At 44.5% G+C, this 14,889-nt stretch overlaps 2 protein-coding genes across 2 annotated transcripts in view; one reads left to right on the top strand and one right to left on the bottom strand.

Annotated features, from left to right (window-relative positions):
- Positions 1-14,889, top strand: part of Cbp80 (Nuclear cap-binding protein subunit 1) — a 39,568-nt gene that overhangs the window by 6,081 nt on the left and 18,598 nt on the right. The window contains exons 9-13 of the mRNA XM_077657950.1: positions 2,640-2,709; positions 5,801-6,016; positions 9,654-9,751; positions 12,610-12,673; positions 14,013-14,123. Of these exons, the coding sequence (XP_077514076.1) occupies positions 2,640-2,709; positions 5,801-6,016; positions 9,654-9,751; positions 12,610-12,673; positions 14,013-14,123 (559 nt within the window). The remainder of the gene's footprint in view (positions 1-2,639; positions 2,710-5,800; positions 6,017-9,653; positions 9,752-12,609; positions 12,674-14,012; positions 14,124-14,889) is intronic.
- Positions 6,506-7,318, bottom strand: LOC144123339 (protein GVQW3-like). The gene has a single exon (XM_077656192.1). It carries the CDS (start codon positions 7,170-7,172, stop codon positions 6,735-6,737), a length of 438 nt encoding a protein of 145 aa, XP_077512318.1. The 5' UTR covers positions 7,173-7,318; the 3' UTR covers positions 6,506-6,734.

The raw sequence follows: 14,889 nt of genomic DNA, 5'->3' as shown, positions 1-14,889 counted from the left end.
GTTATCTGAAATAGTATCCACCAGAAAAAAAGCTTACCATAATACATACCTGTGCTGGCTTTGAGCCATGGGCAGCACAAGCAGAGCAACTTTGTTTCCTGGTGCCTTAGATGATGCGGGCCATTGCGGCAGCCTCTTGTGCCACGTATTTTAACTGGTAGCCTCATGCACTATAATGTCAGGAATGGTCGTCTTTGTCATCTTTCATGCATTAGCTCCATGCTGCGAGTGTTTGCAAAGACCGCTGAAGACGGGGCAAGCGCTATGGCGCTCATCAAACAGCGAAAGCAGTGAGAGACACTGAGCACACTGCCCAGCATGAAAAGAGAAGTGGCTGGAAGTGATGGCACCAAAAGCAACAAAGGAGCCCAAGCGTGCTGTCTAGCTAAGGAAAGCGGCTGATGGTGGAGGCTCCTCAGGCTCCGAAAGCAGGGCTGTGCACTGTCTAGATTGAAGAACAGAAGCGGGGTGGAGGAGGGGGCATGTTCAGCTGCCAAAGGGCCTGGCCAATACCTGAGTGTGGTTACCACAATCTACGAACCGTCCCAGAATGTGCTATGCCTTTCCTGCGATGTATTTCATGCTTGCATGAACTCTGGATGACAAGATAGACTGCAAATTTAGCAGAAATGCAAGATAGACTGCAAATTTAGCAGAAATAGGTGCACTAATTAGTGCAGTACCTCAGAAGCATTTAGTACTTGTCTTTTTTTTTTTTCATTCTCTTTTGCCAAACAGTATTACACCTGTTTGAATGTAAGAAGACACAAAATTTAGAAATGTTGAATAGGTTCAAATTAACTTGGCATTTTGTGTGTTATGTTCGAGGTAGTGCGATTCTGTTTGGCAAAAAGAAATGAAAAAAGAAGTAAATGCTTTTCTGGGGCTGCATTAATTTATGCAAATGATTATTAAGATGTGGAGAAATTTGTTTGCCGCACTTCATCACATCGCAAGCATTTTCTGTCAGCCTGTCAGCTTACGTAAATGGAAGAAAATGCTAGAATCTACAGTATGTGGGTGCTTGTTTCCTTGGCCCATATGTATTAACGTAGCATTATGAAAACCAACTTGTGTTTCATGTCCACCAGTTCGACCTTTTTTTGATGATTATAAAAAGGCTATTTTGCATCTGATGATAAAGAGCAATAGCAAGCACATGATTATATTTGCTGCAGCATTCTTCAAAGCCAATTTAATGTATGCTATATTAAGCTAACCGGAATGTATAACGCTTTATCATTGCCGTAATTACTTGACTGTATCTTACCGGTATTCACCTGTAGGGCAGAAACATAGAGGCTAACAAAAAGGGTTAAACAATGCAGTGAGCTGTGGGAAGGAAAATTTTAATGTAGCATTAGCATTAAGAGACAGGAATAGAGTAGAGTGGATCAGGGAACAAACACGGGTTGTTGACATCCAAGTTGAAATCAAGAAGAAATGGGCATGGGCAAGTCATGTAATATGAAGGAAGGATAACCAATGATCCCTTAACGTAACGGAGTGGATAACAATAGAAGGCAAGCACAGCAGTGGTGGCAGAAAGGTACTTGATCAGATGAGATAAGGAAGTTTGCGGGGCTAAGGTGGCCGTGGCTGGCACAGGACAGGAGTAATTGAAGAGATGTGGGAGAAGCGAAGCCTTTGTCCCACAGTGGGCTTAGTAAGGCTGATGATAATGATGATTACTCTGGTTATCTGTCAAGGAGCCTGGCCACATAGTTTTCAGTTTCAGAGTTTTGTCACCAGCCCACGGCGACAGCGGCTATCAGTTGTGCATTCACTAGCCATCCAAACTCAGCTGCATGTCACTGGTCATTTCGCTTCCTTTTTTAGAAGTCTCTGCCAGGCTCTCGAGGCCAGGCACCGTTATTTTTAGTTCTTTTTATTAACGCATTCTATTTGTTCTGATACGAATGCATATCCCCCTCCTCCCACTTACTTCTGCGTTCTTCCAGCATGACAAAACTGTGTGCACGTCATGGGCTTTTCACTGTTTGTATGGTGGACTCTCCTCACAAGGCATCGCCGCATTTTTGCATATATTGGTTTTGGGGGGGGGGGGGGGGGGGGGGGGGGGGACGCTTATAACTCGACCTTTGGATAATTCTGGCATATTACTCTGGTCCATTGAAGCCCAAATTACCTACCTATTGTGTTATTTTAAGTTGCCAGTGTGGGTGTCAAATCATGGATTTGATTTTATCACTCATTTTGCATGACTACATTAATAAAAGTTTCGTGCTGTTACTCTGTCTAATCAAACAGTGTACATTCTGTGCAAGTCATGTTTTCTTTTTTATTTTGTACTGAGTCGGTCTAGTTTTGTATATTTTGGTTGCTAAGACCATGTATTTGAAAAAAAAATAAATAAATAAGGGCAACAACATTTGACTATGTTTTTCTGAAAATGTTTTTCATACTGAACAGATATTCCATATTTAAAGGGATTTTCACTCCATATTCATATTCGAAAACTGTAATAATCTCACACCTCTATTTAATATGCGTATCAATAGAAATGGGTGTCATTTCTATGCCCTTCCTGCTGCAATGTTTTTGATGCACTTGACTACTTATTGCAAGGGTTTTGAAGCTTTGACATTTATCCTTACTTTCTTTAAATGTCAATGCAGCAAGCGTCAGAAGAGGCATGCCCCAGCACTGCGTGTCTGGCAAGCTGAAGTTCCTCATGCCCAGGAAGAGGTGAGTTGCAGGCTCTACACTTCATGCGTGCCAGCATTTTGTGTTTGGATCACCGGTGCGGCAGCAGCAGCCTCTTACCAAACTTAGGCTATCGTGTTCTGGCAAATCCTATAAGCTGGTTTAGGCCTAAAAGGGGGGGAATAACAAAGTAAAGTCTTGTGGCTACCAAGAAAAGCTAGTCATTTTTCTTTTTTTTTCTTGGGTTGGGATGAAGAAGACTTTGACCAATCCAACTTTGCCCTGCCGTTTTCTGGCTACTTCAACCTCAGCTGTTCTAGTGAGGTGGTGGGGCTGGGTTTTGAGTCCCAAATTGGTAGGATGAATTTTCCTTTAAAAAAACATATTTAAGAAAGTTGCTCAGCTTTCCTGCAGCCTTCTAGTGATGCTCAAGTGAAAGTTTGGTCTTTGCTTGTGTGACTTTTCTCTTTGGTCTTTTGTCTTTTGACCTGCACGTTTTGCAGATAATGCTAATATGCTGGCACTGACAGTGTTATTGGTCATTGCTTGTGGACAACAGATGCGATTGTTGCCAACCGTGAGTGCTGATGGGATGTGTTAGTGGCTAGTAAGTGTAGAGGCAAGGAGTTGAGGGGAGGGGGTAGTGCAGCTAGTGCCCTCTTCTTTTTCTTCTCGGGGTTGGCACTGATCAAAGTGGGGGGTATCCCAAAGGACTGGATATCCAGAGGAAGCACTGCAGCCAGTGCAGCCTACCCGATGCTGCAGGAAAATTTTAACCCAGCCATTCATCGTTAATACATAGCGCTGCGTAGGCTTATGGCAGCTGACAGGTAACTGTATTATGAATATGCAAGACTGCACTTCTAAAGTAACAGTGTCAACAGTGGAGGGGCTAGTGGATCGAGTGCATTTCACCCCCCCCCCCCCACCCCCCCCCCCCCAACTAAAAAAAAAAAAGATTCTTACCTCCCGCTAGTAAGCATTCGTATCTTGTTTAGTCCCCTGAAAGATGCACTCTATGACTGTGACGTTTTGGCAGTGGCTCGTGAGTGATTGTGCACCTGTCCAAAATGATCTTCTTCGCATGGCAGATGCACTTGGGTCAGATGCACCTGTAAATACATTAGCCTAAAGGAGCATTAGTACAGTAAAACCTCGTTAATGCAAAGCCCATTGAATGTATTAAAATATTCTAATTAAGCATGTTTTTTTAACTATATGGGATCGAAGGTAAACAAAAAAAGTCAAGCGCGAGACATTGTTCAACTGCTTGCAGAACTTAGCATCTTTACCATTGCACTCAACAAAGCTGCAGTCGCCATTTAACCATTAACTCCTATAACGGAAGCTTATTTCCTACTTGTCACGGGCATAGCATCACGCCAGTTTTGATGTCCACAGAATATGGCTGCACGTTTCTTTCTCTTGGTTTCCTAGGATGGCGTTGCGCACACGAAAAGACGTACACAAGAAAGAACAGAAGATGACAGATAGAATGCAAACTATCAACTCTCTTCTCTTCGTGTAGCTCAGTTATTGGCAAAGCTTTTTTCCGTTCGCTGGTGCATGCATTCTCCGGCGATACTGGCATGAGCCAGGGCTGCGGGCCAAGCGCAAAAGGTCGGGGGGAGGTGCATCTAGAATTACAGCCTTCGAGATATGCAACATTTCCTTATTCGCAGCGATCGCGAAGGCTTCAGCAGATTGCTGCATTAGCTTTTGTTGTTAAGCGATGGATGATGCCATTAACGCTGTGATTCAGCTAATCAGGCTCATCACAGCGCCGCTGGCACTTTGAAACAAGCGAATAGGAGCTTTTGGTGACATTTTCTGTGCATCTTTGGGTCATACTGCGACAAAAACGCTTTAAGAGGCGGTTAAAATTCTGCGTGAAAACGATGCCAATCTGTTATTGAAATAAAACAATGCCAAAAAACATATGGTGCTGAAAAGGATGCTTTTGAACTTCATAGAAAATAAGAGGGTGATTAAAGCAGCGCCACTCATTGGTTTAGTAGCTTGCGACTCAGGGTCACAAAGATGTAAAATCAAGCAGTGTGTGGCTGTCCTGTGACTGTCGCTTTTTGACCAAAATCAATCAGCGGCGCCTCGGAAGTGAACGGAGGCTTGTCAAAATCAACAATTCTTGTTCTGAACAAGACCATCCCGAAGAGTGACCTGTAGGTTGAGACTAGCACTCGCTGGTGAACGCCGGCACTGTCAGCCCATTTATTGGTCGCAAATCACATCTGGCTGTAGGCCTTTGCAACTCCAGTGCAGCTCTCCACTGTAAATGCACAGAACGCTGCCTGCCTGATTTTTTAAGGCGGATACAATACCAGATTACGGCTTAATGAAAGATGCTGGCCTTTCGTGTAAAAATGCAAAAGGTGATCACAAACCTATTCAAACGACATAATAGGGTAATCTCTACCCAACTGCTTCCTGTTCGCAGTGTACAATTTTTTTTTCTGTTTACTTTTGTTAGTTTGAAATTCGGTTAATTTGAACTGCTTTCATGTTCCTATGCAGTTTGAATGAACATGTTCTACTGTACACTATATCAGCCTTCGTCATTATTTTTGGTAGAATATAGGAGTGATTGCATGAAATATACTTGTTCATCTTTAATAGTTTCAATAATGCACCGCAGAGGGGACTTATTGTTTGAGCAACCACCTTGTATTCAGGGAGGTGTAGGGTTTGATCCCCAGTTCTGCAGGGTACCCGCCAGTTTTTCAGTGGGTCCGAGCTCTTTCTTGGCCCTATGTTTGGCTTCTTTGAGCTGAAATGCTTGAGAAAATGGGTCGATGACCCCATGTTATATACATCACAAACGTTGGCACTGCCCTTGCGCCGTTAAAATCGATTAATCAATGCCTGTACTCACAGTAGCATGCATTTTGGGCTCTTATTACTAATTCATCATATTGTATTATCTAGCTTGTAATTGCTGCTAATTTCCTTCCCCTTGTATATGAGGTCTTTGGGACCTTGACTTGTAAGGAAATTACTGTATTAACGAAATAGATCCTGAATTTATTCCTGATTTTATTAGACTTTGTTGAAACAAAAGCACCTATGCTTTGCATTGGTCCTGTATTGCTCTGATCGTTATCTTTGTGTATTGCAGGGTTTGGACTGCCTCTGGGCGCAAGTGTCGAAGCTGCGTTCCGAGAAGTGGGTGGAGCGCCACCTAGTACGGCCCTACCTAGCCTTTGATGGCGTCCTGTGCGAGGCCCTGCAGCACAACCTGCCCAATCTGAGCCCGCCTCCCCACCAACCGCATTTCTCCTACCCGTTCCCGACTGTCGTGTTCCGCCTCTTCGACTACACGGACTGTCCTGAGGTCGGTATTAGCAGAGACTCTGCCCCAGCTTTTGAACAGCATACGAGGTCTGTAAGAAAAGTATCCGACCTTTGGCCGAAGGTAAAGAACTGGCATAGCTGGAGCGTTGGAAACCTAATCACCCTCAAAGTAGTCTCCTTGGGACTCCACACACTTCTCCCAGCGGTGCTGCCATTGTTGGAAGAATTCCGAAAAGGCCTCTTTCGGAATGGAGTTTAGCTCAGCTTTCATTGCAGCCATAATGTCCCCTCTTGTCTGAAATCGCGCTCCTTTCAATGGCCTCTTGATCTTGGGAAACAGCCAGAAGTCGCAGGGAGAGTAAGGAGCATGTTGAACTACAGGAGTCTGGTTTTTTCCCAAAAAAGTTTAAATCAAGTGCGAGGAATGTGCAGGAGCATTTTCGTGATGGATGCACCAATTTCCTGTTGACCACAACTCCGGTCTCTTGCGCCACACAGCATCACGTAGGCGACGGAGTACATCCCTGTAGTACTCTTTGGTGATTGTTTGACCCTGTGGTGCGTACTCGTGGTGTACCACACTGCGGGAGTCAAAGAAAGCAGTCAGCATCACTTTGACATTGCTGCGCAATTGGCAGGCCTTCTTTGGTCTTAGTGATGTGGAATGCTTTCACTGTGATGACTGGGATTTGGCTTCCGGGTCGTACCCGTACACCCAAGACTCGTCACCAGTGATTATGGTGTTCATGAAGTCGGGGTCACTGTTTGTGGAATTCAGCATGTTGTGAGACTTCAACACGAAGTTGCTTTTTCTCCACCGTGAGCAGCTTCGGCACGAATTTCGCCGCAACTTTCTTCATGGCCAAATCTTCGGTGATAAAGGAATGTGCAGAAAAAGTGCTGATGCCCACCCCTTCCGCAATTTCTCGGATAATCACACAATGGTCCCCCATCACCACGGCGTTCACTTTGGCAATGACCTGGTCATTTCGGCATGTTGATGGCCGACCAGAGCGTGGCTCGCTCTCCACCGATGTGCGGCCGTCTTTAAACCGGTTGTACCACTGCTTAATCTGTGTGCTGCTCATAGCATCGTCACCGAAAGCTGTCTGAATCTTCGAGATGGTTTCCACTTGGCTGTCGCCCAGTTTCTGGCAAAATTTGATGCAGTAGCGCTGCTCCAGTCGCTCTGCCATTTTCCTTGCAATATAAAACCTGCGAGAGCACTGCGCACTACCTTACTCAAACACTGCGTCCCAGCGACTGACGCTATCGGCAGACGGGAAAAAATTCGTGCATGCGCACAAAGGTTCAAGGTCAGCCGATGCAAGCGCACTTGTTTCATATCCCCATCAGGTGTTTGCAAAAAAAATAAGGTCGGATATTTTTCTAACAGACCTCGTATACCAGCTTATGCCACTGTCTGTGGCTGCTGGTATTTAGCCAGGATTATGAACTGAATGTTACCATAATGCTGCCTAATCATATCGCCTTCCAGAAGTTGAGAATGCTTACTTCTAATTTATTTAGAAACAAAGTTGGTGTACACTTCCACGAGTAGCTTTGTGTGCAATTACAGTTGCTGACCGAACCGAACATTCAGACACCTCATTTTTTGAACGTGGTTGATTACTTTGGCTTTTTTACAGCACCATGACATGCCCCATAAAGTCAATATACAGTTGAGCCCACTTATAATGAACATGAGCGTCACGCGGCGTCCGTTTGGTATATCCTGAAGTTCGTAGTAAGTGGACCACAGCGTTAAAGACAGTTGCTTGTCAAAACACACGTTTTATTTTCTTTGCGAAAAAGTCCGTGTTGGACGTCTGTTTTTTCAGCGCAGATCTGAGGAGGGAGGTTTCCAGTTTATTTAAAGCAGAAGTGTGCTCTTCGCCGAGGCCCTTGGCATAGATGAGTTGCCTGAGGCTCTCTATGTAGCCCATTGCTACAGACGTGCTTATGGGTGCTGGCTCCGAAGTTTCATCCTCATCTAATTCCTCTGCGTCACTCTTGTCCCGCACTTGAGAAACGGTGCCCTCGTCCGTGCATGGTTCCGCGGTGTCGGCGTCATCGACAGAAATAAAATAAAATCGCCGCGATGCGCGATAACCTGCCTCCAGCCCCTTTGTGCACCCGGCGCGCGGTATGTTTGCCCGATCCTCACCGCAGGTGAACTGCCCACCCCGTTTCGTGCCGCTCTCAAGTGAGCTACCCTTTCCCCGCCGACGTGCTTTCCAAGACCATCCTTCCGCCCGCCCTCGCAACTCCACTCTCCTGTCCGCACTCTCTTGCTAATCCGTGCGTGGCCTCCACGATCAACAGCGCCGCCGGTGCTGATTGCGGAGGCCATGTACCGTGAAGCAATCCTTTCGTGGGAGCCAAGAAGTGGCTGCACTGACGCTCAATGACGCCCCTCATTGGTCTCTCCGCTGGCGCTGTGCGTATCTTTAGCCTGATTGCCGCGTGTGCACGTTGCACGTCTACACCATTGCGCGCTTTTCTCACTCTTGTTGCGGTGTGGAAGTTTCGTTGGCTTCGTTCGACACAGCGTCTGATGCCCAGCCTGATGCTTCAGAAGATGACCAGCCCGGCGGTAATTTGTGGCAGTGCATCGTTGACATGGGGGTCATGACATTGGTTGGAATGGTTTTAGTTCTGTCGGTGACGACGCCAACACCGCAGAACCGTGCACGGACGAGAGCATCGTTTCTTAAGTGCGGGACGAGAGTGACGCGGAAGAATCAGATGAGGATGAAACTTCGGAGGTAGCACCCATAAGCGCGCCTGCAGTAATGGGCTACATAGAGAGCCTCAGACAACTTGTCTATGCCAAGGGCCTCGGCGAAGAGCACGCTTCTGCTTTAAGTAAACTGGAAACCTCCCTCATCAAATCTGCGCCGAAAAAACAGGCGTCTATCACGGACTTTTTCGCAAAGAAAAAATTTTGTGTTTTGACGAGCAGCTGTTTTTAAAGCTGTGGTTCGCTTACTACGAACTTCAGGATATAACGAACGGATGCCGCATGATGCTCATGTTCGTTATAAGCAGCTCGACTGTATATAGAAATTGAATAGTTGTAGATTTAACATTCCAAAGCGACATATGAGGCTCTGAGGTGGGCCGTAGCGGAGGGCTCTAGACCACCTGGGAAGTTGATGTATAACGATTTTTTTTCTGTGAAATTTGTTTTTTCGTACGTTTTCGTGGTTGCTTGAGAGTTCGAAAAATCAATCGGGTACTTTTTTTCTTCCTTTGCACCTGTGGCTTGATGCATTTGTTTTGCATTGTTTTCCATTGAATTGCTTGTCCCTGCATATTTTCCCTTGCATTTTGTTTTTTTTTCATATTATTCATTTTGTCTCCTTAGCACTGTCTTCTTTGGGTTGTCAGTTCCGCTTGCTTTTTTGTTTGGTTCATGAATATAATGAATTAATTGTGTTATATTTTCTTGTTTCCAGTGACCCTGCTTCATTTATTTTCTTGTGGCTTACAGCTTTATGAGACTTTAAAAGCTTACTGTGTCGATAAAATAGTCATATGAGGGGCTTATTAGGATATATATATATACTTGGGAGCCAACAATTTTTTTGAAACCATGAAAAGCACAGCAGAATGTCGTAGCTTTTTTTTTTCAACTGAGGAAATAACTCTTCTCAATTATTGTGGTTTTCCAGGGCCCTTTGTTGCCCGGCTCCCACTCGATTGAACGCTTCTTGGCTGAGGAACAACTGCGCCAAATTCTTGACCGCAACTATGCTGACCGCAAAGTTTGGTAAGCCAACTTTTTCATTTCGTGCCTGCTAAATGACAGTTATTGTGATGAGAATAACTGCACCAAGAACTTCTTGTTCCCTGTAAATTAATAGTGTCCGTGTGCTCTAGCACAAGCACGTGTTTGGGCTGCTGTGATGAGCTAAGCAAATTTGCAAGGCTTTGGCATGTTCATCGGTGTTTGCTGTAATAAATGCTCAGGCGTTTAGAAAATTTCCTGCTGCTGATAGTAGATTTAAAAGAGCGACGTTGCTGTCTAACAACGGTGGCTATACTTCGGTCATACATAGCAGGCAATGCTGCCGAAGCTGGTGCGCCTGTTCACACAGGCTAAGTCCTCACCCCAAAAAATAGTTTGGGACACAACCTAAGCGAACAGAGGCATATTTCGTTGCGACATATCTCGGGGGCCGTTTCTGGCGACCTCTTAGACTTCGTTTTACCTCTAGTCTTAATACATTTTTATTCTGTGACTCATCGAGAATTCGAGAAGTACCATATTTACACTTGAGTCTTGTGTATTTACAGGATTCTAAGTCAACCCCCTCCTCCGTATCACATGTTAGGAAAAAGAAAAAGAAGGGTGCGCTCCTGGGCACATTCCACTACAAAAATATATTAGTCACTGGACTACTTGTCCACACTTTCGCCTTCATCCTCACTCGTGCTGCCGTTCCCACGTCGTCATCTTAGTCCCACACTTCACAAACAACTGCACCACGACATCGTGCGATACAACTGAAACTTTTGGCTCGCTGCAGCTGCCACACCTGCATCACCTGTGCCGAAACATCGAACTTGCAGCCTGGCACGCAGTTCATTCCTTTGGCGCAAAGAATGAAAACCATCTTGAATGTAGTCATGGATGAGCGTCGAATGCCTACCGACTCCAGAGCACAAATGACAATTGACGAAGCACTGCATTTGAAACTGGTAAAACGTAGCTGGCAGTCGTCAGATGCGTCAGAGCCAAAGAGAAACTGTGCGTGAGCAGCTTAGGCTTTTCTATCAGCTACCAGCACTCCCTGGAAATGTGCCATTCCATGTGGCGGTGCTGCCGTGATTGCAATGGCGGCCCCTTCATCAAAAATCGACACCCGCTTGAGTGCCGAGTGCACAGTTAAATGTAAAAAATTAAAAAAAAGAGAGAAATTGTTTCGAACAATCGTGCAGAATTGCTGCATGCTACTGGGTAGAACCGTACAAACATAAAATTGTAACTACGCCGTAGCATTCCTGATATCTCGTTTGTCTCGTCTTTATTGACGGCGTCATGCTTTAGTTTCGATTGTAAGTTGACCCCCCAACTTTGGATATTGAAATTAAAAAAAATAGGTTGACTTACAATTTGTATGAATGGGGTAAGAATCACATGTGATGGTATGATACACTGCTGGTTGGGTGAATCCCTCTGACTCCATCTGCGTCTAAAAGGTAGTTCACACCCAGTGAAAATTATAGCCAGAGGCCCCGAACACTGATTGCCTCACAGCTTCGAGTGCGATTTTCAATGCCATCCTTTTATTTTATACTGTCTCTTTGTTTTCGTTCAAACACTGACTGAGTCCTCAATGAATGACACGTGGTTGAGTAATATCGTTCCGCAGACGCACTACTTCCGCAGCCTCTGCAGCGTTGCCTGCCGTGTATGAAAAGGAGCATGAGTCCTTTCAGCTCGTTTAAAATAGATCCATGGTATATGGGAAGCGCAAAAACGGCACAAGGGACAAAGAAAGACGGACAATTTTGCGCTTCCCATATACCATGGATCATCGTTACCGACTCGCCCAAGTTTCCACTCTTGTAAAAACAGATGTAACTTTTCAAAATTATTGACAATTGCAGACCATTTACACCAGGGGCGTAAGAAGAGTAGTACTTCGCATTGAATATGAGGTAGAGTGTTGCCTCACAGAATGGTCAAGCTTTGTTTTTAACCAAGTATTGAGTATCGGTTTTGAGATGCCAGATGTTGACATCTGATTTCAAGGGGTAAAAATACTTTCATAGTGGTTTTGAAACATATTCTAGATATCTGAAACGTTCAGGGAGTACTCTGTTGTAGGACCAATATGGCCTGCAGCACCCTCGTGATTAAGGCACTCTGCTACTGAGTTGGAAGTCCCGAGTTCAATCCTGGCCGCAGCAGGCGTTTTTTGATGGAGGTGGAACACAAAAGGTGCCCATGTGCTGTGCGATGTAAACGTTTGTTAAAGATTCCCAGGCGGTCTAAATTAAGCTTTTACTACGGCATCTGTCATAGCCCAGATGTCGCTACAGGATGTTGAACCCCACAATTTACACTTTACAACGCTTTGGTCTTCAAGCATATGAATGCACTGTGATGCATGACACAAAGCATGCAGATACACTCTAGACAGCCATATTCTTGGTTCATACCTAACTGCTGAGGTTGCAGTGCTTGAAGAACTGTGCTCAGGCAATGTACTGCCTGCTGTAGGACATGCTGTGCACAATAGTACAAGTCCTCACTTCCGTAGCAGAGCCTCGCTAACACTTATGCATTGAAATAAAGGCTTCAGTTTAAAAAGGCGCATCGCATCATCAGTTCATTGGCCATAGAATCTAGTGCTGCTGTGCCTTGACAAAAAGGGCTTTTCAAGTACGCACTGAAGTACTGAGCTTTGGTTATAGCTGCTGCAGCGAGAAGTTAAACGTGCAGACATACAGCCAGCGCAGTATATTTGTAGCATCTGGAAAAGCTGCCAGCGTGTACCTTTATTTGAACCTATTTTGTCTCTTGGCTCCTCTTTATCCTTGTTTTCTCTCTCCTATCCTAGCGCAAGTAGTTTGCATCAAGTTTTGCCATTCACCACTCTCTCTTCCTCCTTTTCTTAGTGCTGCACAGCTGCTGTGCTTCCAAGGCAAGCTTAAGGTGCCACTGGAGTACATGATCGTTGAGGTGAGTGAGTCTTGACTTGAGCCTGGCTGCTTTGATGGGAGGAACAATGGTACAGTCTTGTGGCCGAAAGTTGAAGAATGCTTGCTAAGCTGTGCGCTGTCATATGGAAGCATGTGGCTTGACATTGCACAGTAATTACTCTGCCCAGCCTTTGGTAGCAGAGGTTAGTCACTCCTTGGTTTTAGGCATGGACTCATTTTTTTGACCAAGACAGATTTCGTTGGAAAAAAATCTCACAGGTTCTCTACACTTAAAAATTACACTTACCCGATTGCACCAGATTGCTTTTATTTTTTTGTTTTTGACGTCTTGCCAGCGCTTTCATTTTTCGATATAACCGGTAGAGGGTGCAGTGAACATTTTTTTGTGCAAGTACTTTAAATAGCTGAATACTTTTAATGGTGATTATAGAAGATTAGAGGATTGCAGAAGCTGCCATCAAGAATACATTCAGTATCAAATTCAGTGATAACACAGAAAATATAGCTCACATAAAAGTGCAAAAAAAAATTGGGATTTTGAAATTTTTTGTTGAAAAAGCTCTAATGCGGAGGGCAAATACATTGAAAAAATTTGGTCTCCTGAAAAACTGTCCATAATTCGAGTTGCCCATATTAAAGGGGGTTGTATTAATGGGGCATGACTGTAATATGTTTCCGACAGCTTCTGCGATCCTTTGGCCTTCTATAATCACCATTAAAAGTATACAGCTATTTAAAATACTTGTAACTTTTAATGGTGATTATAGAAGACCAGAGGATTGCAGAAGCTGCCATCAAGAATACATTCAGTATCAAATTCAGTGATAACACAGAAAATATAGCACACATAAAAGTGCAAAAAAAATTGGGATTTTGAAATTTTTTGTTGAAAAAGCTCTAATGCGGAGGGCAAATACATTGAAAAAATTTGGTCTCCTGAAAAACTGTCCATAATTCGAGTTGCCCATATTAAAGGGGGTTGTATTAATGGGGCATGACTGTAAAATGTTTCCGACAGCTTCTGCGATCCTTTGGCCTTCTATAATCACCATTAAAAGTATACAGCTATTTAAAATACTTGTACGAAAAAATGTTGTTCACTGCACCTTCCACCGGCTATATATCAAAAATTAAAAGGGCAGTCAAGACGTGAAAATAGTTTCGAAAATAAAGTAAGCTGACAAGTGTAATCTTTAAGCGTGGTGAACCTGCGAGATCTTTTCCAACGAAATCCGTCATGATTGAGAAAACGCTGGATCACGTGGCGTGGAATGACCCACCTGATAAAAACTCTTATTTTGCTTGGAATTCTTTAGTAGCGAATCAGAGAATGGTCTCTCGTTTGCGTCACGTCGCAGGTGATCTTCGGTGAGCTACTTCGACTTCCCACCTCCAGGCACTTGGAGATTTGCTACGGCTCGCTTCTGCTGGAGTTGTGCAAGCTGCAACCAAGCACAATGCCCCAAGTGGTATCCTTTTGATACAAAGCAGGAAATGCCTGCATTTTTTGCTGGTGTGAAATCCAGTAACGGGGACTGCAAACAATGTCATTCTAAAGTCAGTGCCTGTACAGCATCATGAGATGCTTCAGGAAAGATTTAACTTTTGGCACTTATAATTATGACTGCTTGCTTGAATGGACCTACATTCTGGTGAGCTGGTATGAGTTGGACTGGGTAAAGAGCAGGTTATTAGCTTGGGTTTCATCCAGTCTTCACTTCTTGTATGAGGTGGTATTAGAAGTTTTTGAGACTAACTCTATTTATCTACATTTACACACTCTCACCTTCAGAAAAATCCCCTTGCCGAGCAGCACAATGCTCCCAGCATTTCTGCCGCTGTTAAAATGTCTCCTTGAAGTTTCTTTTCGAAGCGTGTCAAGTACTTTCTGCAATTTGTGCTGGAATTTTGCAGTAGTTGGTGTCAAAATAATCGCCTTTGAGCTGGGTCTTCATCTTTGGGAAGAGGGCAAAGCTTGCAGGAGCTAATCTGGCGAGTAGAGTGGGTACGGTAGTGAGATGATGTTTCGGCCGATGAACTCACTTGTGAGGAGAGCTCGGTGACAAGGTGCATTGTCGTTATGGATTATCCAGTTTCTCGCACACCTTAGATCCGGTCGCTTTTGCCGAATGTTCTCTCTCGGACTCCTAAAAACTTGGAAGTAGAACTCGCTATTGGCAACCTGACCCCGGGGGACGAATTCTTGATGCATATTGCTGCGAATGTCGAAAAAGA

Source organism: Amblyomma americanum, chromosome 3, assembly GCF_052857255.1.
Source record: "Amblyomma americanum isolate KBUSLIRL-KWMA chromosome 3, ASM5285725v1, whole genome shotgun sequence".
Taxonomy (NCBI): Eukaryota; Metazoa; Arthropoda; class Arachnida; order Ixodida; family Ixodidae; genus Amblyomma; species Amblyomma americanum.
The sequence above is the reverse complement of the archived record's forward strand: the minus strand, read 5'-3'. Positions and strand labels throughout refer to the sequence as shown.